The sequence below is a fragment of the Camelina sativa genome, chromosome 19, assembly GCF_030686135.1.
Source record: "Camelina sativa cultivar CO46 ecotype springtype chromosome 19, ASM3068613v1".
NCBI classification, from domain to species: Eukaryota; Viridiplantae; Streptophyta; class Magnoliopsida; order Brassicales; family Brassicaceae; genus Camelina; species Camelina sativa.
In genome coordinates, this window is record NC_141898.1 from 11599520 (window position 1) to 11625844 (window position 26325).

General features: G+C 35.4%; 3 protein-coding genes and 1 pseudogene across 3 annotated transcripts; 3 read left to right on the plus strand and 1 right to left on the minus strand.

The window, feature by feature from the left end:
• Positions 1-1418: 1418 nt before the first annotated feature.
• Positions 1419-4827, plus strand: LOC147920436 (linoleate 9S-lipoxygenase 5-like; annotated as a pseudogene).
• Positions 4828-6051: 1224 nt separating this feature from the next.
• On the minus strand, positions 6052-9375 carry LOC104766138 (uncharacterized). Its single transcript, XM_010489963.2, has 7 exons — positions 8954-9375; positions 8702-8819; positions 8519-8607; positions 8391-8437; positions 8200-8291; positions 6961-7094; positions 6052-6850 (listed from the first exon to the last, which is right to left on the minus strand). Exons 1-7 carry the CDS (start codon positions 9029-9031, stop codon positions 6206-6208), a joined length of 1203 nt encoding a protein of 400 aa, XP_010488265.2. The 5' UTR covers positions 9032-9375; the 3' UTR covers positions 6052-6205.
• An 11941-nt stretch (positions 9376-21316) lies between these two features.
• On the plus strand, positions 21317-25497 carry LOC147920437 (uncharacterized). Its single transcript, XM_087501067.1, has 3 exons — positions 21317-22253; positions 22409-24427; positions 24521-25497. Exons 1-3 carry the CDS (start codon positions 21317-21319, stop codon positions 25495-25497), a joined length of 3933 nt encoding a protein of 1310 aa, XP_087357193.1.
• On the plus strand, positions 25497-25943 carry LOC147920438 (uncharacterized). The gene has a single exon (XM_087501068.1). The coding sequence runs from the start codon at positions 25497-25499 to the stop codon at positions 25941-25943; it is 447 nt and encodes a 148-aa protein (XP_087357194.1).
• The last annotated feature ends 382 nt before the right edge of the window (positions 25944-26325 follow it).

Genomic DNA, 26325 nt, shown 5'->3' on the forward strand with positions numbered 1-26325 from the left:
TATTATAGGGAATTTTGTTAAAATGTACCACATATATATGTTTTACATATAACCACATCGTTTTATGAAGTAGGTATAGAAGACTAGAACCACATCGTTTTATGGAGTCTATGTGAAGAAGATAAGCAATATGCAAAGATAGTAATGACTGTACTTGAGAGAGGAAATTGCTAAAGATATTTAATTTGCAGCACCTGCACCGTACGGATCATGTCATTCCAGATGATGTATGTTTTAAGTTGTAACATTTTTACATAGACATAATCGATTCTCAGACCATTAGCTATTTAGTGTGTAGGATATATACGACTGGTTAATTCATAAGATTATTGTAATTTATTTTTTAGTATTTTGTTTTTATTAAATTTGAATTATGGGGGAAAAACATGTAAACAGACCAGATATTAATATATTGAAACCAAAAATTACATACTCCCAAATAAATTTATAATCTTAATTACATTACTTGGTTTTGATCGTCTATTATAAATGAAATTGAAATACATTTGACTAAAACTATATTCATGCATGTATAGGCTGATTCAAAACAAACTTTAATTATGTTTAAAATTTATAAACGATTTGTCTTGTAAAACTCGGTGTCTTAATGAGAAGACTACATTCAACTTTCCAAAAACAAAAAAAAAAACAAAAAATTATTTCCTACCATTCATAAAGAATGTCATTTTTATTTTATTTTACACAGAACTAAATAACTTTCTCTTTTTAATTTACAGGTTTAGATAATATTGATAAATTAATATTAAATTTAAAAACCTGCATAGCAAAGACACAAAAAGAAAAAAATGTCAAAACAACACTATTTGTTATTCCAGATGATGTATGTTCTAAGTTGTAACATTTTTACATAGACATAATCGATTCTCAGACGATTATTTAGTGTGTACGATATATACGACTGGTTTATTCATACGATTATTGTAATTTATTTTTTGTATTATGTTTTTTATTAAATTTGAATTAAGTGGGAAAAACATGTAAACCGACCAGATATTAATATATTGAAACAAAAAATTACATACTCCAAAATAACTTTATAATCTTAATTACATTACTTGGTTTTGATCATCTATAATTACATTTGACTAAAACTAGTAAATGAACCTAGATAGTCTCATTAATAAATCCTAAAGGCTAATTCAAATTGAAATACATTTGACTAAAACTAGTAAATGGACGTATATAGACAAAAACTAGTCTCATGAACAAGGTGGATATTAATGTCAATCATTGTACTTGGTGTAGTTTTGAGGAAATGCTTTTACGGGAATTGGATGAATAATTTATTGTAGAAAACTAAAACCCTTTGGTGTTCAGTCTAAAGATTCAATATAAATAGCGTATCACATTAACATTGTGAAATATGCGAAAAAGAAGAACATTCTTATAATCTCACACATCTCTCTCTATTATCTTCATACCATACCCTAAGCTTAAAGTCTCTCTCTTCACCTTTTCTTCAACCTCACGATGAAGATAGAAGGTGAAGTGGTCGTGATGAAGAAGAACCTTCTTGATTTCAAAGACGTCATGGCTTCTCTTCTTGATTGAATCCATGAACTTCTTGGTCGTCGCGTCTCTCTTCACCTTATCAGCTCTCTCCAACCCGACCCGGGTATTCATTCGTTCTTTTACCCGACCCGTTTACATTTTGCATTCAGATCCACCTCTTAAAGTTATCCTCCCATTTTTTTCGATTTCATCACTAAAGTTTTCATCTTTTATTACTCTGTTTTTTCTTAAATCAATCAAATTTGAGAATAAACTAAGATTAGTAGTCACTATAAACCTAAGTTTCTAGTGTTTCATTGTTCTTATAAACCTAAGTTTCTGTGTGTTTACTTTAAATAAAATAATATTTTGGGTATTATGTATCAGCCAATGAGAACAGAGGTAGACTTGGGAAAGCAGCACATCTGGAGAATTGGATAACAAAAATAAAAACGTCAGTAACCGCTGAGGAAACCACGTTTGGAGTCACGTTTGATTGGGACGAGTCAATGGGACCACCGGCTGCGTTTGTGATCAAGAACCACCACCATAGCCAATTCTACCTCAAGTCTCTTACTCTCCGTGGCTTCCCGGAAGGCGAAGGCGGTCCGATACATTTCATATGCAATTCTTGGATCTACCCGAGTCACCGTTACCGTTCCGACCGCGTTTTCTTCTCTAACAAGGTAACACGCTAAAACGAATTGGGATAAGTGGGCAAGTCATAGTATAAAACACAAATTGACCTGGAACTGGAAGTACATTACGGTTTTTTTATATTCAATTTGTGAAATTTTCTTTAGTATTTTAACCAAATTACTAGCAGAGTTTACGACTACGCTTATTACAACGACTTAGGTGCTCCGGAGAAAGGTCCTAACTCGGTCCGTCCGGTTCTCGGTGGTTCACCTGAGCTTCCTTATCCCCGTCGTGGAAAAACCGGTCGTCAACCCAATAAATCCGGTTAGTCAATCAAACTTTTGAAATCATATGTACATTGCAAAACTCAATGGTTACTTGACATATACGTCATTGTTTGATCAGACCCTAAGTCCGAGAGCAGGGTGGCTTTGCTCAACCTAAACATATACGTGCCACGGGATGAGCGGTTTAGCCATGTGAAGTTCTCTGACATCCTCGTTTACGCACTCAAAGCGGTGACTCAAGTGCTCGTCCCTGAGATCGCCTCTGTTTGCAACAAGACCATCAACGAGTTTGACTCTTTTGGAGATGTTTTTCACCTTTATGACGGTAGTATTAAGCTTGCCAATGGTCACACTATTTCTAAGCTCCGTGACATTATTCCATGGGAGATGTTTAGAGAGCTCATTCGTAATGACGGAGAACGGTTCTTGAAGTTTCCATTGCCTGACATTCTCAAAGGTAAGATATAAACAATTAGATAGTCAAATTAGACCTAAACTTTTTATAGATTTTGACTGTATGTTACAGAGAGTAGGTCGGCTAGGAGAACCGATGAAGAGTTTGCCAGGGAAATGCTGGCTGGTCTTAATCCAGTTGTGATTAGTCGTCTCCAGGTTTAAATCTGATAATTCAACTTCTTCTTTGGAATAATTGAAATTCATTGATTGATCTTGCTTGATTACTAAATAATTTGGATTTACAAAAATGCAGGAGTTACCACCAAAGAGCACTCTGGACTCTGCAAAGTATGGAAATCAAGATAGCTCGATACGTGAGAACACATAGAAGCGTACATGAACGGCCTCAATGTCCAAGAAGTAAGTATAATATAGTTTTCTTGTTTGACAAGTAACAGATTTATAGCCATTTGTAGCTAACTGCAGTTGGTTTTGTGTTGTTGTGTAAAGGCTTTGGAACAGAATAAGCTATACATATTGGATCACCACGATGCAATAATGCCTTTCCTGATGCGGATAAACTCAACAAATACTAAAACCTACGCAACTCGAACCCTTTTGTTGCTTCAAGATGACGGAACACTGAAGCCTCTCGCCATAGAGCTGAGTCTTCCACACGCACAAGGCGAACCACTTGGATCCGTGAGCAAAGTTTTTACACCAGCAGAGACGGGAGTAGAGGGATCGGTTTGGTAGCTTGCAAAGGCTTATAAGCCATTGTAAATAAATGGTGACAACATTGTGGACTAGCTAGAAAGATTTGATTTTCGGTTGAAGTAACCGGTTCTTTTATGGTTTTTGCAGGTTGCAGACGCATGCGGTGATTGAACCGTTTATAATAGCGTCGAATAGGCTACTCAGTGTGGTCCATCCGATCTATAAGCTTCTACATCCTCATTTCCGTGACACGATGAACATCAATGCATTGGCGTGACATGTCCTCATAAACTCAGACGGGATTATGGAGATAACGGTCTTCCCGGGTCGATAGGCCATGGAACTGTATTCTTCAATTTACAAGAATTGGGTTTTCACCGATCAAGCTCTCCCCAAAGATCTCGTCAAAAGGTAAAACATCAAGTCTCTTTCTACAAAATTCTTGAGTCTCAAGTAAACCTAGAGTCTTGCGGGACACGTAACCATACATTGCTCTGTTTCCGCAGAGGAGTTGCCGTGGAAGATCAAATAGCGACAATGGTGTTAAGCTTTTGATCGAGGATTACCCTTATGCGGTTGATGGTTTAGAGATTTGGTCAGCGATCAAAACATGGGTCACAGAGTACTGCTCATTCTATTACAAGGATGACAAAACCGTCCAAACCGATATAGAGATCCAGTCATGGTGGACCGAGCTCCGAACCAAAGGCCACGGCGACAAACAACACGAATCATGGTGGCCATCAATGCAAACCCGGGACAACCTCATCGAATCCTGCACGATCATCATTTGGATCGCTTCTGCTCTTCACGCAGCAGTCAATTTTGGACAGTATCCTTACGCCGGGTTTCTCCCTAACAGGCCTACGGTTAGCCGCCGGTTTATGCCAGAGCCAGGTACCGTTGAGTACACTGAGCTGGCAGAAGACACTGACGTAGCGTTCTTGAAGACGATCACGCCGCAGTTACAGACTCTTCTTGGGATCTCAATCATAGAGACCTTGTCTCTGCAATCAACGGATGAGGTCTACTTAGGGCAGAGAGAATCACCGAATTGGACGGGTGATGATGAGGCTTTAGAGGCATTTAAACGGTTTGGGAAAGAACTGGAGCTGATAGAGAACAATATCATAAGGAGAAACAATGACAAGAGGTTCAAGAACAGGACTGGACCGGTTAACATACCGTACATTCTGTTATAACCAAATACTACGGATTACACAAGAGAAGGTGGGCTTACTGGGAAAGGGATCCCTAACAGTGTCTCAATCTAGAGTTGCTTTTCTGGATTTCGTGATTATGTCTCTTTTTTTAACTTAAATATTATTAGTTTTTTGGGTTTTGCTTGCTATTATGAACTCTTCTACAGTTCTACGTCACTATCCATTTTTTTGGATCGTTCAAAGTCAATAAATTTTTCCCCTTGGTTTTATTTACTTCTCACCGCTGTTAAGTGTTTATATAACTATTTAGTCTATTTTTCTCTAACAATATGGATCTCGATCGATCTTCACATATTTTGTGTGCTTGTAGTATATAAAAAGTTGTGGAAACGTATATCAAGTTTATAGTGGATCACACAGAATTATTTATTTTTTTATCAATGTTCAGTTTACCACAGTTTTTAAACACATACCACTCCGAAGTCCTAAATAAAGAAGCTAAAAAGCGGTGTAAACTCAACATTTATCTATGATCAATCACGTTTTCACCAAGTTATGTCAATATAAACTGTTAACTGTTTACACTAAACATCAAGATCAGTCGTTGATTAATGGCAAAGTGGTACATTTAACTTCAGAACGACGTTGCAAAAAAAAATATATGTTGGTATTGGGTTTCCGCTTTATCAAGGCGCAACGATTTAGGCCTAACAAGAGGAGTTAAGCATATTTGCTAAGTAAGGCCCATACGCAAGGATAGGTTGGAAGCAATGCATTATGGGTCTAACGACAGAGAAGATCGCGGGGTGGTTGCGAGGATTGAACCGAGTGAGGCGAGATCTTCGCGAGAGATCCTAGCAAGCTGCAACGGAGTCAAGGACGAGAAAATATATACATACTGATAGGGATGAGAGCGAGGACACACAATTGTAAACGAGAGAAAATACAACCACTTGTAAAGCATTTCATTCATTCGATCAATATTAATCCGTTTCGTTAATCGATCTAGTTGTGCAAACTGTTCATAGCTAAGAGCGTAACCTGAAGTCCTCATGTTTTTGTAGTTAATTTTCACAAAAGAACATAGGAGTAGTATTTAAAAATGTTCTATAAATTGTTCAACGTAACGACCACGCTGTCTTAATTCGAACAATTGACTTGGAATTCATGACAAACGTTGCACGTGCGCATTTTTTTCTAAAGTTGAGAGATTTTTACATGAAGTTAATGATCCTTGGGAGTATAATTTGATCTCCACAAAGTTTGTTTTTTTGGTTTTATCTCCACAAAGTTAATGATCCTTCCGAAGTATCAACTACTACATTATAACTATAAGATTGAAATAAATTGCTTTCATAAGCTCAATGGTTAATATATCAGGGAAACAAAATTGCTAAATGCTAACAGTCAAGAAAAAGAGTACTCGTAACAGATCGATCAAATCATGGATGTTATATACTCAGTTCACTTTATAATCTCGTCCTTTCGAAATTAAAACCGTTGAGATAGAGACACGTGACGACATCTTCTGTGCGAAGACACGACTGACACAAACCCACGTGGGCCTCTCAGCTTAGACCTATACGCCGTCTCGTCGTACGGTCTCCGGTAAAACTTCAGATACGGTACGAACACTTCACGTGTCTTCTCCCCTCCTCCTCCGGAAACATTGTTCTCCCGGCGAAAGAACATCGCCGGAGACTGGAAAAACGACGGACGAGGAGTTTTCCTGTACGAATCCGTCTTCGTCTTTTCCGGCAACGGGGTTGATGAAAACAGACTCTTCCTGCATGCGGCTGGTTTCGCGTCTTTGATACCACCACCACGCGCCGCCGGAGACGTGAAAGAAAGCAACCGTGCGCTGCTGAGAGGAGAAACTTGAGCGGCGGCGTTGTAAGGTGACGTGTCGGTGAAGGAAAGGTACCACGGCTTCAAAGAGTTGTGAGATACGGTGAAGGCGAATCTTGAAGAAGCTGAACCAACAACCGTGGCCGTTGATTTGATCGACGATGCATCGAACCTTAAGGATACTGATCTAGGATGTGATGACACGTGGCTGATATCTAGCGATTCGTCGTAGTCTAGCGACGACACTATCATCGTGACCGTTGAGAGTTCCACAAAAGGACGAACACCCTGACAAACGAGTACGAACAACAAGAGCTTATCCATTTGCTTGCTAATCACAATTAGAGAATTATTAATTTGAAACTTAAATGAGTTTATTAGTATTTAAGAGACTTTACCTTCCAAATGTAAGAGAAAAAAGAGGGAGGATCGATGATAAAGGCTTTGTAAAGTCGGCATGGGTAATAATCTGCGATGATTTTTAGAGTCGCCAAAAGCAAATTTGCAAATGCAGAGGATGATCTGAAAAAGCCTGTTTTTTTATAAAGGAAAGAGAATATTAATCGATTTTGTACAGCTAAGTGTGGGACTTAATAATTAATAGTCTAATCGAACTTGAACAAAATTTAAAGATGCAGAGAAATTATTGTACTTAATTTTGTTCCTTCAAAAGAATGAAAATCAGAAAAGGTGGATAAAAAAAGAAAAAAAAACTTTGTACAGAGAAATAAAAAGCATAAATCTTTAGAAGCGTGATGCGAAAGAATATTAATTATCCATTGAAAAATATAGTTGGGTTTTTGTAAACTAAGTTATTATACAATTTTTTTTTAAAAAAGAGCCAATCATTAAATAATAAAGTACCAAAGTAAGTATAACAAAACATGAGAAAACACGTACTTGCATAGTCAGAATAGTGTTTTTTTTTTTTTTTCAAATTGTAAGTAGTATTTATCAGCTACAAATAGATAATCCTATAAATAAAATAAAAACTTTCAATTTTATTTTGTTGGAAAAAGAAAAATTTGCTTAGAAAAATAGAAAGTAACTATAGGGAAGATAATTTGCGATTAGCCGTAATTACAAAAGCATTGACGTTGACACATGAATTGGAAGACAGACGAATCGGAACATCAACTTAATGCATATACATACATACATACATGTCCAAGTGTCCGGTCCCCGACATAAACGAACGTACTCAATCCAAAAAACAAAAACTAAAAACCCAAAAATACGGCAAGTAAATTACAGATTAGTACAAAGAAATTTGGAAGATTATCAAGGACAAAATCAAGAGTATCAAGTAGGCATGATCAAAACTAAACTCTATCCGCAATTCGAACCGTAACCGAACCGTATCTAAATCGTAACCAGACATAACCATATAAAACGATTAAAAATTATAATTTTAATATAAATATATGGTTACATTATATTAATTGTATCAAAATTGTTCGTTAACCGCATGTTAAACCATAACTGTTTAACAAATAACCGTAACTGTTTAACTGTTTAATAAACGGTTATAGTTAAAGTTAAACAAATTTTCAAACCGTAATCGTGATAGCCGTGGTCATGCCTAGTATGAAGTACAAAACGGTAATATCAAACAGTTAGCATTACCAAAAACTTACTTGCATCGAAGAGAAGAACAACGCTATGTTCAGCGTTTCTGGTCATGCTTGAGATCGCAGTATCCATCGTGAACGCCACCAAACGCGTAAACCTTCCCCACAAAAAATCATCATCATTACGTTGTGAAGAGTATCAATCAATAAAACTGGATTAGTTTTTTTCTTCTTCTAATAAATCATCTAAATCTTACTGTTTTGGGGTACGAAGCTTCTGATAATCATGCTTAAACCGGAAAACCTGTAAAAATCAACCTCATTTAACTTACCATTAATGTCATTTATAGATGAAATCAAGATTGGTTATGAAAAAAAAAATTACAATAACGGGTCTAGACTCTCCGTCGTGACCGGCGATGTAAGCTACACCGTCTCCAAGCTCCGTCGAGAACTCCTCTGCTCCCAATCGCTCTTTAACATATATTAAAAAAAAAACACAAAAGCCTTAAGAAAAGTGTGTGTGTGTGTGTTTTTAAAAATCAAACATTATTAATACAAAACATACCAAGATCGAAGTTTTGTCTCCAAGAAAGACATGAGATTAGATGTTTCGCTGCTTTTTTCACATTATCTCCTTTAACCTTCAAGAATCTCTCAACACACTCTCTGTTACAGAACTTCTCCTGTAAAAAAAAAAAAAAAGCTCGAAGCTTTTGCTTGTTATGAAACGTTCGAAGCTTTTTGTTTGTTTGTTTGTGAACAAGTACGTACATGCATATATGTTTTGTTTATTGGAAATATTTGAGTAGAGACGTACTTGTTTGAAAGTGAGTGGAGGAGATTGTTTCTTGACCAAATGAAGAACAGCTTCGACTTTCTCGTCTTTCTTCCCCATTGATGATCAATCTCTTTGCTCTGTTTTTTGAAAGAACGAAGAGGATAAAGAAAAAGAAGAGAGAGAGAGAGAGTTCAGGTTTTTTTTTGGGAAAGAAGAGAGAGAGAGAGAGAGAAGCTGAACAACGATTGTATTTTGTGTTCTGTGTGTGTGTGTGTGTGTGTGTGCGCCGCAAGGTTCTTCTTGTAGCCAAAAGAAGAAGAAAAAAAAGTTTGATTTTGTATTTCTCTCTCTCTTTCTAGAGAGAAACAGAGAGAGTGTGTTGTTGTGTCTGAAAACGGCTTCTGCAGAAAACATAAACTTACATATGTTGGAGAAGTTATTGGTCTGATGATGACGCTGTTACTATGTCGTTTTGCGGACGTTTCATGTTTTTAAAAGCAAAAAAAGCCGTTGGGCCCGCCACCAGTGACGCCATCTAACGTCGTTAAATTGGCTCCGTTTTATAAGTTTTTTTTAACTTAATGTTTCAGTAATTACTCGAATGTTTTGTTTATTTTGTTACTTAATCATCCTTTTTAGTATCCTTAAATTAACGGACATGAATTTGATTAAGAGTACTTACTTTTTCACAAGTTGAGTTCTCTCAAGTCTCACCAATATTGGACGGTCATACTCATAAGGGTAAGTCGAGTCTCTCTCGCAAATGATGAGCTACACCATCATCATAAGGGATGGAACTTGTAGATTTTGATGAAAACAGAATATCTATATGGATTTTATATTTAGTAACACCAGCTAAGTTCATATGATATAGTCAACGTCTATATTACCTAGCTCAAGTACTTCCCAACGATCGATGGTGACGTTAGCCAATTAAATGCATTTTCCGTAACAAGATTTCTCATCAAACCAAGTCCATGTGTGTGAGATATATTTGTTTTGGCGGTGCAAGGTAGCGCTATATATAAAGCGAGTAACGAACAACAAAAACGTTATAAGCGTGTAGTCATTAACTTTGTGTTTGGAATCACTTGTTATTTTGAAAGTTACAATCAATATGTAGATAATTTAAAGAGTGTACAAGACATAAATATCCTTTTGACGTCGTGTAGAGTGTAGTGATGTCCATGAGTTATATGCATGATTTGCTTAACATGTGTATATATCTTCGATTTAAAACATATTTCTTTTCAAGTTATAAACAAAAAAATAAGACTATTTAACTTTTTTGAACTAATATTCCAGCACTGTCAAGTTATATAAACAATTACTTTTTGGAACTAAACTGAAAAATTAGAATCCCCTCTATTTATTTTTGAAAACCAACATTTTGGTGTTGTGATTTTTGATGTGACTAATTATTACTATTCTTTTTACTCGTACTTCACATTTCGACCGTAGGTGCAATGTATAGCTTCAGTTTGCAACTGTTGTACACAGGTCTGATTGCAACCAGTAAATAAAAATAAAAACACACTTTTTCTATATCAACTCTTAACCAGATCAATTTACAAAAACCCCACCAGTTAATCACTTTTGGTCTTTTGGAGGTTTAAAATAACAGAAACACTCGTCAGCTTAAAGAGGAAAAAACCATATAATATGCATATATTTACTTTAGTGATATATTCATATTAAATTATTAAACCATTATTTTTTTCTTCTCGTTCAGACGTGCAACTTTCTTAGTTTATCGTATCACTGAATTAGTTTGACTTTGACATGATTATAGTAACTATTTCCTCAAACATACACCATATTATTGTTTAATGAAGTAGGTGGTGTAATTCGACTAATCCGTCTTTACTAGCTCTAAACTCTAGTTCATTTAACGGGTCAAACCGAAAAGACAACGTTGTGAGTCCTTAGGGGTGTGAGTAAATATATTCTTGAAAAAAAATAGACCGTTGTCGTCACGGCGGCGACTTGCTCGTACGTGGTTAGTGGTAGTGAAGATTCAGAAATATATCCAGTAAAATCCACATGTCAAAAAGTAAAGATAACACAAAAAAAGAGAGTTCACGTGCTCGTTTCCTAATGCTTTCTGTCTAATGTCCACACACACCGACAAATAAAGTCAAAAGGAAAAATGATTATCTCTCCTGTTTTAACTTCAAATGTTACAGTGAAGCTACAATATAAATCTTTAAAATAATTTTTTTTTTTATGTTTATTTGGGCAACTAGATTAGTTAATAATGATGATAGTCTCTGATTGGGAATCACTAAAAGCGGATTTCAAAACGGGTTTTATAAAAGAAAACATTTCAATATGATATTGAGTCTTCTCTGGGCTTTAGCGTCCGAATTTTTGAGATTGTAATTGTGAAAATTTCATTTAATTAAGCTTTTTATATAAATTGTAGGGTTATTGACTTATTGTATTTGTCTAGCTTAATATAGAATCATATTAAAATGTTGTTGTTATAAACTCTTCTCCTCTAAATTGAGAAATCATGGGATTATTTTATTTTAATCTAATTGTGTAGTTAACAAAAAATAAGTTTAAGTGATTATCACAACGATTATACACGTTAATTTTTTTAAATAATTGTATAATATTAATTATTAGATATTCATTTAAAGCATTTGCGCTTACACTATCCAATCCATTTAACACATGCATGTTTTTTCTTTTCCTAGAATTCAAACTGGATAATAAATATATATATATATATATATATATATATATTTATTATCCAGTTTGAATTCTAGGAAATGAAATAACGATAATACTAACACAAACTATTAAAAATTACAACTTTAACATTCCGTAGAATGAATTAGGCCATCTATAAATCATTCCACATTCTAAGAAGTTTTTGGATTTGTTATATATCTATGATATTTGTTCACTAAAATTTATTTTAGAAATATATTGAAGATATAAATTTCACCTGCTTGCCAAAATACATTTTTTCAAAATTTGAAATCTAAATATCTAATATTGTTGCATAGATGGTCCTCACTATTCCATATACACAATGTGGAAGTGGTGGGGATAAGGCAAAGTGATTATGTAACTATGATGCATAATCATTAAGGAGAATTTGGGTGGATGGTTCATTTTAAGAAGTTAACTAGGTGAGACAGTTTTTAGTTTATGAGAAATAGAGAACTAATTTTTGATATTTTAAAATGACGAAAATGTATTTGATGATAAATTTTATTGTTTCGATATACACAGGACAGACAGGTCTGTAATAATTTATATATCAGGGCTTTCCTATCACTAAACCCATAAAAATTGAGATCTTATATTAATTTTATTAATATTTTAATGAAATACGATTATCTCATTTAATTGAGCAATCACGTAATAACAGATCATAATATGTCTATTCTAAGACACAAGATTTCTCTCCTCACTTTTTTTTAAAAGACACTCATCGTTAAATGACCAATGAACTTGCTCTAAGGAAACAGTCTGTTTACTCTGTTACTAAATACTAACCCACGGTTCACCGTGAACTAAACATTTTATTTAAAGTAAATTAAAATATATTTTTTTGTTATTTTGTTATTCATAGTTTTTTGTAATTTGCAAGTTATATATGCATATTTTAAAACTGTTTTTTAACTTTAAAATGAGTTCATTGTTTTAGTGTTGATTGTAATAATTTAAATTTCTAATAGCAATAATTTGTGTATATATACAACATGTAAATGAAAATTTACTTTGAAGTTAAATTTTATTTATTACTTTCAACATTACTCTTTATTTATTATTAAACGTAAATGGAAACTATATCCTTATATATTGGATAAATTTAAAAGAAATCCTACTAACTGAATTTGAAACAAATGATAAATAAAATCCATAATGCAAGCAAATGTGAGTAACATGTGAGTAACGTTTGAAAATTTGAATACAAATCGGATTATTGCTGCAGAGGTTGTTGCAAAAAAAAAATCTGTAGAAAATCTGATTATTTTTAGGGAATTTAGTCAAGACTACCATATTGAACTCAAAACTTTTCCATTCTACCACATTGTAAAACACCTTTCACGTTCTACCACAATGTGTAGTTGAAAAGTCAAAAATAACCTTTAGTTTATGAGCATGAATTTGGAAAAATATATATAAATAATATTGTTCTTTTATAGCAGACACATGATACAACATTTATTGTGGATAAAAAGAAGAACCAAAGTACAAAAAGACAAATAGCTAAATGATAAACTTCATGGACAACTTTAAAAAAAAAAAAATTTTGTCTGTTAATACAATTTGGGAGAGCTCATATGATTTGTTTTATATGTAAGAGTATTAAAATTGTCCACTGAAAAACTCATTGTCCACCAAAAGTTTCATTGTTGTGCATTTCTATATTGGTGGACAAAATTTATTTTCTGCTGCAATTGTTTATATATATATGGTCTAAACTTGTCTACCACTAAAAAAATATTCATAGATTTCGGTAGGAGAAACATGTCTACTAAAATTTTAATGTTGTCTACTAAAAACTTCAACATTGTGTATTTTTAGACTGTGAACTAAATTTATTTTTTCTACAATTGTCTATATATAAAATTTAAACTTGTCCACTGTTATATATAAATTTCCTGAAAAAAATTAATGTAGTTGTAATTAAAAAAAGAAGGTAAAGAAGTAGAGAAAGAAAAGAAAAAGTGAAAAAACAAAAAGTGTTGAGAATAAAAAAAAAGGCAAAAGTGAGATGAAAGAGAAAGATAATGAATAAAATAATAAATATTTTTGTTTAGTTTTTGGCTAAAGGTATTATAGTTATTTTATTTAATAGTTATAATATTTTAGAAAAGAATTTTAAAATGTGGCAGTTTGGAAACTACAGTGATAAAGATATGGTAAAATTGTTAGATTTCTCTTATAGTACTATATCAGAAAAAATCTTAGTTGTTGAACTGAATAGATATTTCTAAATATATTTTTCTACCAACAAATTTAATAAATTAATTTTTGTTTACTCTAATTAAATTGTTTTAATTATCCTTAATGATCATATCCTTTTTTATACTATTTTCAATGGTATTCTATTATAATTTTTTACACTTTTAATGTTACTTTTTTATAAATGTACTTCTCGGTTAATATAGCAGCAGGATGGTACGAGCGATTCTATCATTTTATGGAGATGGGATAACGGATAATGATGATACGATAAATGATACGAGAGAGGGTTTAACGTAGTTACCTATAATGGGCCTGCTAGTGAAATCTGCTCATCGTATTACACATGTTTCTTTCGGGCTCGTACAACATGTTATCACTTGTTGGATCATATAATACATGCTTGCTTACACCTTGAGGCTTTACTCAACAAACACCATTGATCGATCTTAGTTCAATTGTTTTATGAGTTGTAAATATCCAAATTATGGATTGAGTTAGCAAAATATCCAAACTAACTTCAGTGTGAATTGAGTTTTCTTAATCAGTGTTTCAAAAAACTAATAATTTTTTCCTCATAACACTATTACAAAAAAAAATCTCATAACACTTAACATAATATCATATTTTAAAAACATGCATAAGAAGATCTCATAATTTGCTTAGCAAAAAACAAAAAAAGATCACATAATTTAGAAAAAACAGTGCACGATTTTGCCAATTTTAGCTCCCTACAAATGGTTATTTTATCTAATAAGCCCTTATTTTATCCTATTTTATAGTGATCGGTTTCCAAACCTATAGTTTTGAGTAACAAAACTTATAAAGGTCATGTAAAACTTGATGTCAGGTACTATTAAAAAAAAGAATTTTGGAACTTTTAAGCGATTAAAAAGAGAAATTAATTTTTGAAAATGTATGGAGAGTATGGAAAAATTGTCTATTGTATACAACTAGGCTTTAATAAAATATGTTGGTTAAGGATGAATATACAAGAGGTAAAAAATTTCAAGTAAGATTAACATCGTTTAGTAAGATTTTATGCGATAATTTTTGTATGAAGCGGTCAGTTGTCTCGCCCATCTCATAACATTATATTTCATGTAATTCGCCATCCACTGGAAACAACATAAGGGGAAATACATCATCCAACTCGGACAGTCGGATGACCATAGTATTAAGCTATATATATATTGTATAGTTGATAAATGAACTAAGTTTTCTTTTATTTAGTTTGTTTCACAATACTAAGCTGTATATAAAGGAACATTGTACATTCTGATTCATTAATGAAAATATTCTTTACAAGTTAATACATAGTTATAGTCAGGTCAAGTTGTACTAGTCGAACTATAGAAAATCGAGACCTTAAGATGCTTTCAACTATATATATTGTGAGGCGTCGTGGTAGCATTGGTGTAACCATATAGCTCATGCAATGTATCACGACAATCTTTAATTACGAAATTGTATTTTAATGTTTTATTTATCCCATGCCGAAGCGTTCCATGCATGGATCCTGAAGTCTTGAGTTAAAATGCAATAGTTGCTTGTTGAGGTTGTCCGATGAGATATTACGATCTCTAGAGCTCTGTCACATTTTGGTCATTCCAGAAGTTGAGTTAACTCCAAAGATGATTCTTAGTATATGTGTTGTCCATCAGTTTGGCGACCATAAAATAATCCCATCACTTACAAATTACAATGTCATCATTTTGTAATTAATTAAAACAAACAAACAAAACTTTATGGTCGTACTTGATATTAAATAGTCCGAAATGTTAAAATAAACGATATTATATACTAATCTTTTAAACATATCAAATCAATTCTAGATTAAGTGTCCCCCTAAGTTAAATAAGTGGAAGAATTCTGAAACTAATGATTATGCAAAAAGTGTGTTAATTTTTGATACAGTACTTAGCGTGAGGAATTGAGTTGTTTAATAATTTTTTTTAGTTTTTCCCCTGGTTCAGAAGGAGAAAATGTTAAATTACACATAAGAATTTTTTTTTATAACATGTATACTCAAGATGCACCCATTAATCTTCATACAAAAAAAAAATCAAAAATAATGGTAAGGAATCCATATTCGTGTATATATTTTTATGTATAAATTAAAAATAATCACGAGTTATTTATATTAGTGGTGTACGTATGTGTTTATTTATTAGAAATGGTTAGATTGATTTTAAAGTAAGGGAAGAAAAAGGAGATTGACGACTTCTAAGGCACCCTAACATTACCACAGGCCACAGCTGTCTCTCCACATATGTCATTTGCTTCCATATTTACTCTTTCTTCAATTCTATTTCATTTCCTCCCAAGTAAAATCATCTTTAGAGGTTGGTCCAAATTGTTGTGTACCTTTAGCACGAATCTACAATTTTGTAGTTTACATTGGCCCACGCACTTCTTTTTGGGGGACCAATGGTCATATTAATTTATATAAAAACATTCGTTGCTCATTGGTTCATTGACCATTATTTTAAAATTTATCTCTTTAACTATCATTTAACCATTGCCGTCAAAAAGAAAAGAAAAAACTATCATTAAACCATTTTAGATCGTTTACATCATTACAAAAACAGAAAACAAAAAGAAGTTAATCAAATATGACAAATTTTGTTTTATTGACGACTCCACAATATCTTTGCATTCTAAAAATCAATAACAGACCATTTTATTTATACTACATTCATTGGTAAACAGTTTTAACACATGGTTACCATGCTAAAAATCTTCAATAATCTTACCACCATTAATTTATAATAACTAGCTAGCATTATAGAAATCAATAAAGACAAACTTGTTAATACAAGGAGTATTAAACCCCTTGTAGTTGTAGGTCAAAGGAACTTCCCCAAAAAGAAAAAAAGAAAGAAAATACAGTCGGTAGGTCATTAAACATGTATTAACATGAAAACTAATATAGTATTTTAAACACATATGAAAGTACGTACTCGTTAGTTTATAAATGTAGCAGGATATACAAATATATGCATGCTAGACAATTTGTTAATTCATTACAATATTGGACATACGAGTTGACATAATTAAACGATGAAGCATAACAATGAGATTATATAAAGGTGGTAATTAAATTCATTCATATATATATATACAGAAAGAAGAAGTGTGAAGAGAAAACATGATAGGTGAAATGGGATTGTTCTTGAGGCACAAGTGAGCTTCAAAAGAGAGATGTTTGACAAACACCTAATACCAAAGAGACCCCATCACAATAAAACATTAAGTCACAGTTTCATCATTCTTCCTTGATATTGCGTTATACTTCATCAAAACTCATGAATACTACTAGAAAAATCTAATAAACTACCACATTTAATCGAGATGGGATCCATGTGTCACGGTTAAAAGCATTTGAAAACTTATTTAATAGCAAATTTATAGAGTAAACAATAAAAGAAAAAAAGAAAAAGAAAAAAAAAAAAAAGAGAGAGAAAGATGGAGATGGTGGCTTGGGGCATACTTAAAAAGGAACATATAAAACACGTTGATGTGGCTGCCTGCATTACTTATTATCCAAGGTGGAGTACCGTCATTGGTTGGTTTCTTGAGTTGGGTCCTTAGGTTATTTATATAATTGTATCTATATCTCTCTATATATATAAAGATAGTGTACTTAATATTTCATTTTTTGCAAGAGCCTTAAAGGCACTGTATAAGAAATGGGGTGGCTCCATTCTTTCTTCTCTCCCTTGAAGAAACTATGGATTAGCGTCAATTCTGCTCAAAAGAAGAGTATGATCTCTCTCTTTCTCTCTTTCGTTTTTGGTTCTATGGATCGGATAGTACTCTTTCTGATGGCAAATTATGAAAATGAGTTTTGCTATATGCCTATATATTTTTCTGGTTTTGTATACATATGCATTTTCTTTGTGTTGATGTAAACAAATGTAAAATGTGCAGGAAGAGGGATATACATATTATACGAGGACGTAAAGTCATGTCCATACGAAGATGTGCATGTTTTATGGTCTATACTCGTGGAGTCTCATCCACACACTTTGCAACTCAAACAATGATGAATCCATTTCATTACTCTCTTTTTGGTTCGGAGGGTTCATATACATCGAATGTTCATGCTCATGGTCGAAAACGAAGAAGAAAGTTCTTAATTATCAGCATGATTTCTGTTGCAAAGGGTTCATATATCTGTTTTTTTCTCTCCTCACTTGTACATATAATATAAATACACAGAGACTCTCTTTCCCATTGGGTTCTTTTACGTAATTACTCGCCATTTACAACTATATACACATATATGTAGATGTCTAACTTATATACGAATCTCCTCTTGAACGTCATATTCTTGATATCGGTATACAGCCTCAAAGATGGTTTTAGTTTAAATTTTATTTAAAATAAAATCAGTCACCACACAGTAGAAGATAAAATAATAATCAAATGAAAACATGGAGCTTATAATGATGAAAATAACCAAAAATAAATAAATTTAAGTGCTCATTGTATTCAATGTTCAAATCTTCACTCATATGTCACTAACTAAGATGAAAAACCGAGACTCTAATTTTATGCATAATGGGTGGAGCCCAAGACAAATGCCTTATTTGTACAAGGGTTGTCATGGCTCTGTCGGTATACATATAAAGATTGCATTATGCGGGAAAATAATTAGATATGAGCATGATTGTGTATATGGAAAAATGTGTGCCATAGTATCTAATTATCTATCGGTCATCTCTATGACATGTCTGCGTAACAAAAAAGCAAGTAAACATGTACCATATGTTTTTTTCTAATTGGTAGCTAGACATGATAAAAAAAGATAAAGTTTGATGGGAAAAGGAGAGCTAGTGAATAGAAGTTGGATTGTCGTGGAGACTGTTTGGCTTGTGTCGGTTGGGTTGACGTTAGTTGAAAAAGTTGCGGTTGATTTCATTTTGCGTTTCTTATTCGTTTAAGCCTGAATGTTGTTGAACTAAGCATTTATTTTATATAAATTATGTGGACAAAACTAAGAAGAATGTTATGATTTAAACATTGGATAATAACCAAATTTAAACTTGTTTTGGCATAATAATGCTACCACATTAAATGTTGAAGGTGGGGTTTTACACCAAAACATTCGTTCGAGTTTCTTAATTGTCAAATGTCAACAGTTATAGGGAATTTCTTAAGAGAGATAGAATTAAGTAGAAAAGGGATCATTATCTAAAGAGATGAAAATTTTAATATATGTAATTATGTGACAGTATCAACTAGATCTACGTGAGACATGCTTTATGGGTACCATTAGCAAATATGTTTTGGCAAATTCATTATTCAAATTATATTTCCTAGGATGAGTTTGCTTCGGCATGATAGGTGAAGTTGATTAAACCTTCCTGTTTCCATGTTTTTTTAGTGATAAGAATTATATTAGGTTAGTGATATGAACATAGTGATTCTAAAATAAAAACGAACAAATAAAGACTAGACAATTTATAGAAAATGTCAAGTAGGAACCAAAGCGTCAACAAGTAAAAGAAGTTTTTTTTTTTTTTTTGAAAATATACATACTCATACCAATTGTATGGAGACAAAACCGGCACATCCTTAAACAAATGCTTCAAGGAGCGTAATCAACAGATTTAAAATAAGAACATCGATGGAAAAATATCTACGCCGTCGGTCCAAAGTTATAATAGTACATTGAGGTGCGTTGCCGACAACGAAGAAGAAAAAAATAAGGTAGTAGAACAGTATTGTTAATTCAAGATAGTCGCTAAAGAGATTGTAATTTGATTGCCTGGGAACACTAAAAAGATAGTCTCTTATTAACATTTATTTATTCCTAAATAAGTTACAATATTTTGAGAGTCATAAAGCTATTACGCAAAAGAATATACAAACAGTGAAATCGAGTCAATTCAATAAAATCACTCCCCACTGCACATGCAACTAGCTGATCGTCTTCGTTGATGTAGACCAAGATCTTTTGCTAAATCTTCAAGATGAGATAATATGAGTGCGTATACAAATTTAGATGAACACTCCATAAAATAGAATGAGGGGAGTTACATTAAAATCAAATTAATCTATATAACAATAATAATCTGATAAATGCATTTTATTGTTGTGTTTTTTTCCATTGAAATATTTCGTAAATTTTTTGTTTTATTTTTAAGAATCTGAAAATGTATTTTCAGTATATTTGGTTCACTTATAGTTATGTTTTTCACAAACAGGTTTGTTTATTTAACTGTTCATGTTTTTGAACTTTATATATTTATCCTTGTTAACCATCAAATTTTTGTTCTTTAACACATATTTTTTCATTTATGATGAATCTGAATAATTCAAATGTCGATATCAAGCGTTATTCCTATACACTCTAAATTATTTCTTACATACATAATTTTATGTTTCAAAATATTTCTCTAGATTTTAATATAATTAAATATTTTCGGAATGATTATAATAATAGAAAAATTTAATCGTCTTTAAATATGTATTCTACGTTTGCTTATATTTTATATAACCACCATAAAGTTGTGTTTTATATGATAACTTTTCATTTATACATTTTCTTTCATTCTCAAATAAATTTTAACATAGCATATGCTTTCACATATCTTTTATACTATATATAATAGTATTGATAACTAAATGTTGGATGAAAATATTTCATCGACTAATCAACGTGTGACAGTTGATAAACCATGTGACTAGTTGTCTAAAAGAGCTAAAAGGTTATTGATGATATTTAACCGGTTGTTAAGAGGACCGGTTCATTTGATGGAAAGTTCTAGACAACTTCCAAAGGATCATAAACAACCTGCAAAAAGGCCTACCGACATATACAAGAAGTCCAATCCTTTGCCTTGGAAGATAAACGACCGGAAACTTAGCATAAATAAAATAGGAAGTTATCAAAGGAAATTCCCAAATTCAGTCGGAGCTACATCGGCTCCAAATCCAGTCAATCCGTTGCCTGAATCCCCCAAGATTTCAGCCAACATCATCAATTCCTCCGATTCCTACCAAACAGGTAACCCGGTTACTGTTGAGGTAGCAATCGAAAACCCTAGATCTGAAAATTCTGGGGAAATAGTCGCTGCTACAAGTCCCAAAACCAATGTACCAGCATCCGTAGCAATTGAGACTCCCTCTCCTCAGGTAGAAGGCTTGGCTGCTGAGAGTCTCAAACCTACGCCTGTTCCGATTGGATCTGCTGCTGAATCCCGTAAGCCGTCTGAGGAATCCTCTTGGAAGGATCTGGTAAAGGGGTTCTCTGATCAGCTGGAAAAGAAGGGCACTCCCTACACCCTCGAGTCGGGTGAGATGTGTGTGACTATACCCAACTCAGTCATTGAAAAAAACAAGAAATCCTGGGATTCATTTATCCTCGGACAATTTTATGAGGAACCTCCTCATCAAGGAGCGGTCCATGCCATTGTGAACGGTATTTGGAGCAAGCAAAGGAGAGATATAACAGTGTCAAAAATGGAGGGACACTCTTTCCTCTTTCGGGTCCCCTGTCCCAATGTCAGGCATCGCATTCTAAGTCAACCTCTCTGGCAGGTGGATGGGCAGACAATGTTTGTTGCTAAATGGTCACCGGACATAACACCCAAGAAGCCAGAATTAGCTAAGGTCCCAGTCTGGCTTGATTTCCACGGAGTGCCGTTGGAGTTTTTCAACAGAGAAGGGCTGCAGTATGTCGTGGGGCTTGTTGGACATCCGGTTTGCTTGCACCCACAAACAGAGAAACTGGTAAACATCGAAGTTGCCAAAGTCTACACCATCATTGACCCTCGTAAGTCGTTGCCTGAAGCAGTTAATGTGAGGTTTGAGTCTGGTCAGACTAGAAGAATCTCGGTGACTAGTCCCTGGCTGCCTTCGCTTTGCAGTCACTGCAAGAAGGTTGGACACACCGTCAATCGTTGTACAAAAAATCCGCCGACTTGCAATCTCTGTGGTTCGGTTAAGCACACAGAGGGCTCTTGCCCGCGCTCAGGGCACAACAAGAAACATGGTAAGGCACCAGTTCAGTGTCAGCTGCCTATTGTGGAATTAGCACCTCGACCCAACCGTACTGCTTCCCCACAAAAAGAGGCAATCTGGCAACCAGTAAAGGCTCCCAAGCAATTGGTTCACGGTAAGCAGGCGAATGGAGAATCTAGTAATGCTCCTGCTCAAACCAACTTGGTGGGCTCTCAACCTTCCCCACCAAGGCGTAGGCAAATTCTGGATGAAGGGCAGCTATGTGTTGATCTCTCGGCAAACCTGTTTAACTCTCTGAGGCCCATTGCGGATAAAGGGGATAACCAGGTGGATGATTCTGAACCTGACAGCCTATCGGGGGATGAAGTTAATCCAGATGTTGAGTCGGATCGTTTCTTGAGGGTGATATCGAAAAGAATGCAGAAGAAAAAGGATGGTCGAGCCAGGGCTGGAGGCCCTCAAATCCTCTAAGCCAATATCCCTTTAATGGATATTTTTGTCGTAATGTAAGAGGATTTAATGATCCTGTAAAACGGAGAAGTTTTAGGAATTGGATTAAGGTATATAAACCTTGTTTTGGTGGGATTATAGAAACCCGCGTCCATCCTGAGAAGGCGAGTCATATCCTTTCTCGTAGTCTTCCAGGGTGGTTTTTGGTAGATAATTATGAGTTCTCGCCTCTTGGGAAGATATGGGTAGTGTGGCACCCTTCTGTCAAAGTCACAATCTTATCCAAGTCCTTGCAGATGATCACCTGTCTGGTAAAGATCCCTTTTGTGTCGGAGGAAGTGGTGGTGTCTATAGTCTATGCTTCGTCAACATGCAGTGAGGAAAGGAAACTACTATGGGCTGAGATTCAACTTCTAGCAGGTTCTACTACAGTAATCAACAGGCCTTGGCTGGTAACAGGGGATTTTAACCAAATCTTATCTCCTGATGAGCACTCTGATCCTGGTGTACTCACAACTACAAGAGGTATGCGAGACTTCGCGCAATGTCTCTCTGATTCTCAGCTCTCTGATCTCCCATACTGCGGTAACACCTTTACCTTGTCCAACAAGCACTCTATTGACCCCTTATCAAAGAAGCTCGACCGGATATTAGTCAATGACAATTGGTTGAATGCTTTCCCAACTTCCCTGGGTGTGTTCGGTGATCCTGGTTTCTCGGACCATAGCCCGTCTTGCATTTTTGTGGACTCCGGTAAGCCAAAAATACATAAACCCTTCAAGTTCCTCACTCTACTGAATCACAATGCAGAGTTTGCCCCTCTCATCAAGCTTTGGTGGAATGCTCTTTCGTTTGACTGCTCAAGGATGCTATTGGTGTCGAAAAAACTCAAAGCCCTGAAACGAGTGATCTCAGATTTCAGCAAAGAAAACTATTCGGACATAGAAAAAAGAACCAAGGAAGCTTTTGAGTCTCTCCAACATTGCCAGCAAGCTCTATTAGCCTCACCATCAACTCAGCTGGCTCTGTTGGAAAAAGAAGCGCATAACGTGTGGTGCACCTTGGCTGCTGCGGAGGAGTCCTACCTTCGACAAAAGTCCAGAATATGCTGGTTAGAGGAAGGAGACAAGAACTCCAACTTCTTCCACCGAACTGTCTTGACCCGTCAATCAGTAAACCAAATCTTGTTCCTGCTAGACGACAATGGTCAGATTGTAGACTCCAAACACGGTATTCAGCAAATGGCGGTTAGTTTCTTCGAGTCTCTTATAGGGGATAAAGGTTCAGTGCAACCTCCTACTATTGAGGAGCTTGCAGTGATTGTGCCTCAACGTTGCTCCCAATCAGCATTACAGGTCCTCTCCTCACCCTTCACACCGGAAGAGATCAAGAAAGGTTTCCTTTCTCTCCCAAAGAACAAGGCACCGGGCCCGGATGGATATAGTGCAGAGTTCTTTACGGCTCACTGGGATACTGTCGGACCTGATATGGTCAGTGCTATAATGGAATTTTACAACTCTGGTCAGCTCCTCAAGCAATGGAATGCTACATTGCTGACCTTGGTTCCAAAAACGCCTAATGCTTCAAGAATGTCTGATTTCAGACCCATTGCCTGCTGTAACTCCATTTACAAGGTAATCTCGAAGCTCCTTGCTAACCGTCTCAAAACCGTTCTACCTGATCTTATAGCAAACACGCAATCAGCTTTCATCCCGGGAAGGTTGTTGGTTGAAAATGTGTTGTTAGCCACAGAGCTCGTGCAAGGGTACAACCAGAAAAATATCTCTGCAAGAGGCATGTTGAAGGTGGATTTGAAAAAAGCTTTTGACTCAGTAGACTGGCAGTTCATCATCAATGTATTAAGGACCATGGCCTTCCCATATCACTTTGTCAAACTCATCACTGTTTGCATAACCTCCCCCACGTTTTCGGTCTGTGTGAATGGTAAGAGTTGTGGGTACTTCAAAGGAGCCAAGGGCTTGAGGCAAGGAGACTCAATTTCCCCTTACCTGTTTACGATTGCAATGGAAGTCTTCACGCAAATGTTGATCACCAAATTCAGGTCCAACCACGTCGGATACCACCCTCAAGCGTCGAACCCCCGTGTGCCCCTGTTAGCATTCGCTGACGATATAATGGTCTTCTTTGATGGCCAAAAGGGTTCTCTGGAAAACATTTCATCAGTCCTGCAGCATTTCTCGGTTCTGTCTGGTTTATCAATGAACAAAGACAAGACATAACTCTTCTTGGCAGGAGTGAACCAGGATGAAACCTTACAGTTTAATTCGCTTGGTTTCACCCTTGGTTCACTTCCTATCCGCTACCTTGGGTTGCCCCTGATGCATCGGAAACTACGGATCTCAGATTACAGACCTTTGTTGGACAAAATAACAGGCAAATTCTCTACTTGGTCTGCGAGGGCCCTGTCGTATGCAGGCAGAAAAGAGCTGATCTCATCTGTTATATATGGAGTCATTAATTTTTGGGCCTCAGCCTTCATTCTCCCAAAAGGATGTGTGAAAAGTATTGAGAGCCTTTGTGCTAGGTTTCTGTGGAGTGGTGATATCACTAAGCAGTCAAACGCTAAAGTCGCATGGTCATCTCTCTGCCTACCTAAGGAAGAAGGTGGTCTAGGCTTTCGGTGCATAGCTCAGTGGAACAAGACTCTTTGTCTTAAGCTTATTTGGAGATTGTTAACTGCTAGAGACTCCCTTTGGGCAAAGTGGCTGCAAAACAACAAGATCAAAGACGATGTGTTCTGGCAAATTGATGCAGAGAAGCAAACCTCCTGGACTTGGCGAGCAATCCTCCGACTGCGCCCTCTGGCTCTTCACTTTCTTCGTTGCAATGTGGGTAATGGAAGGATAGCACGTTTCTGGTTTGATTGGTGGACTCCGCTAGGTCCCTTGCTGGACTACATGGGGCCAACGGGGCCTTCCCAATCAGGGGTTCCGCTAAACCAGACTGTGGCCCAAGCATGCTCTCATATTGGGTGGAAAATAAGATCAGCAAGATCAATTCAAGCGGAAGCTCTCCAAACTCACCTCACAACAGTTCCCTTGCCAACGTTATGCTCAGAGCCAGACTATTTCACTTGGAAAATTGAAAACTCGGAGCTGGAACAATTCAACACTTTGAAAACTTGGGAAATCATTCGCCCATGTCAACCTCCTCAGTCTTGGACCAGTCAAGTTGGTTCAAAGGGGCTATTCCAAGACATGCATTCATGATGTGGCTTTTGCACCTCGACAGATTGCCAACTCGCACAAGATTGGTAAGCTGGGGTATGCAAATTGCTTCATCCTGTTGTATCTGTGGTAGGGATCCAGAAGACAGAGAGCATTTATTCCTCCGTTGTGATCTTAGTGAGGATCTATGGACAGAGGTAACGCGGCGGCTAGGATATCGCCCATTTGTATTCCATACCTGGAACGTATTCTCAGCGTGGCTAGATGTCAAGGACTCCACATCCTCCTTAACTCTGCGGCGGATAGTGGCACAGGCAACCCTCTATGCTATCTGGACTCAGAGGAACGCAAGGCTTCACAACAATCAGTCAACCACATCGCACGTTCTTTTCAAGACCCTCGACAGGCATATCCGAGATGCCGTCATCGCAAAGCATCATCGTAAGGATTTTAAGGATTCACTTCAAGAATGGCTAACTTTTGTGTAATCCTCCCTTAATTGTAAAGGGTTGTATCAAATCCCCTATGTTTTTTTTTTTTTTTTGGGCAGGGGTTATCTAATGTTTCCAAGCTATTGTAAAATTTTACAATTGAGTTTCAGTAATGAAAATTCACAATTTTACAAAAAAAAAAAAAAAGGAAAGGAAGAAAGCGGTTCCTACAAGGAATTAGGGTTAAGAAACCTTATAAATAAACGATCTCTCAAAGGGAGAAGGACACGAAAATAAGGAGCAAAAACAAGAGGCTTAGCAAAACCACAACAACCGACTTAAGAGCAAGATTAGGGTTATAGTTGATTCGTTGTGGCTTGTTTATTGTACTTGTTATCAACATCTTGATTAATAAAGAGATACCTTTCGACCTGATTTC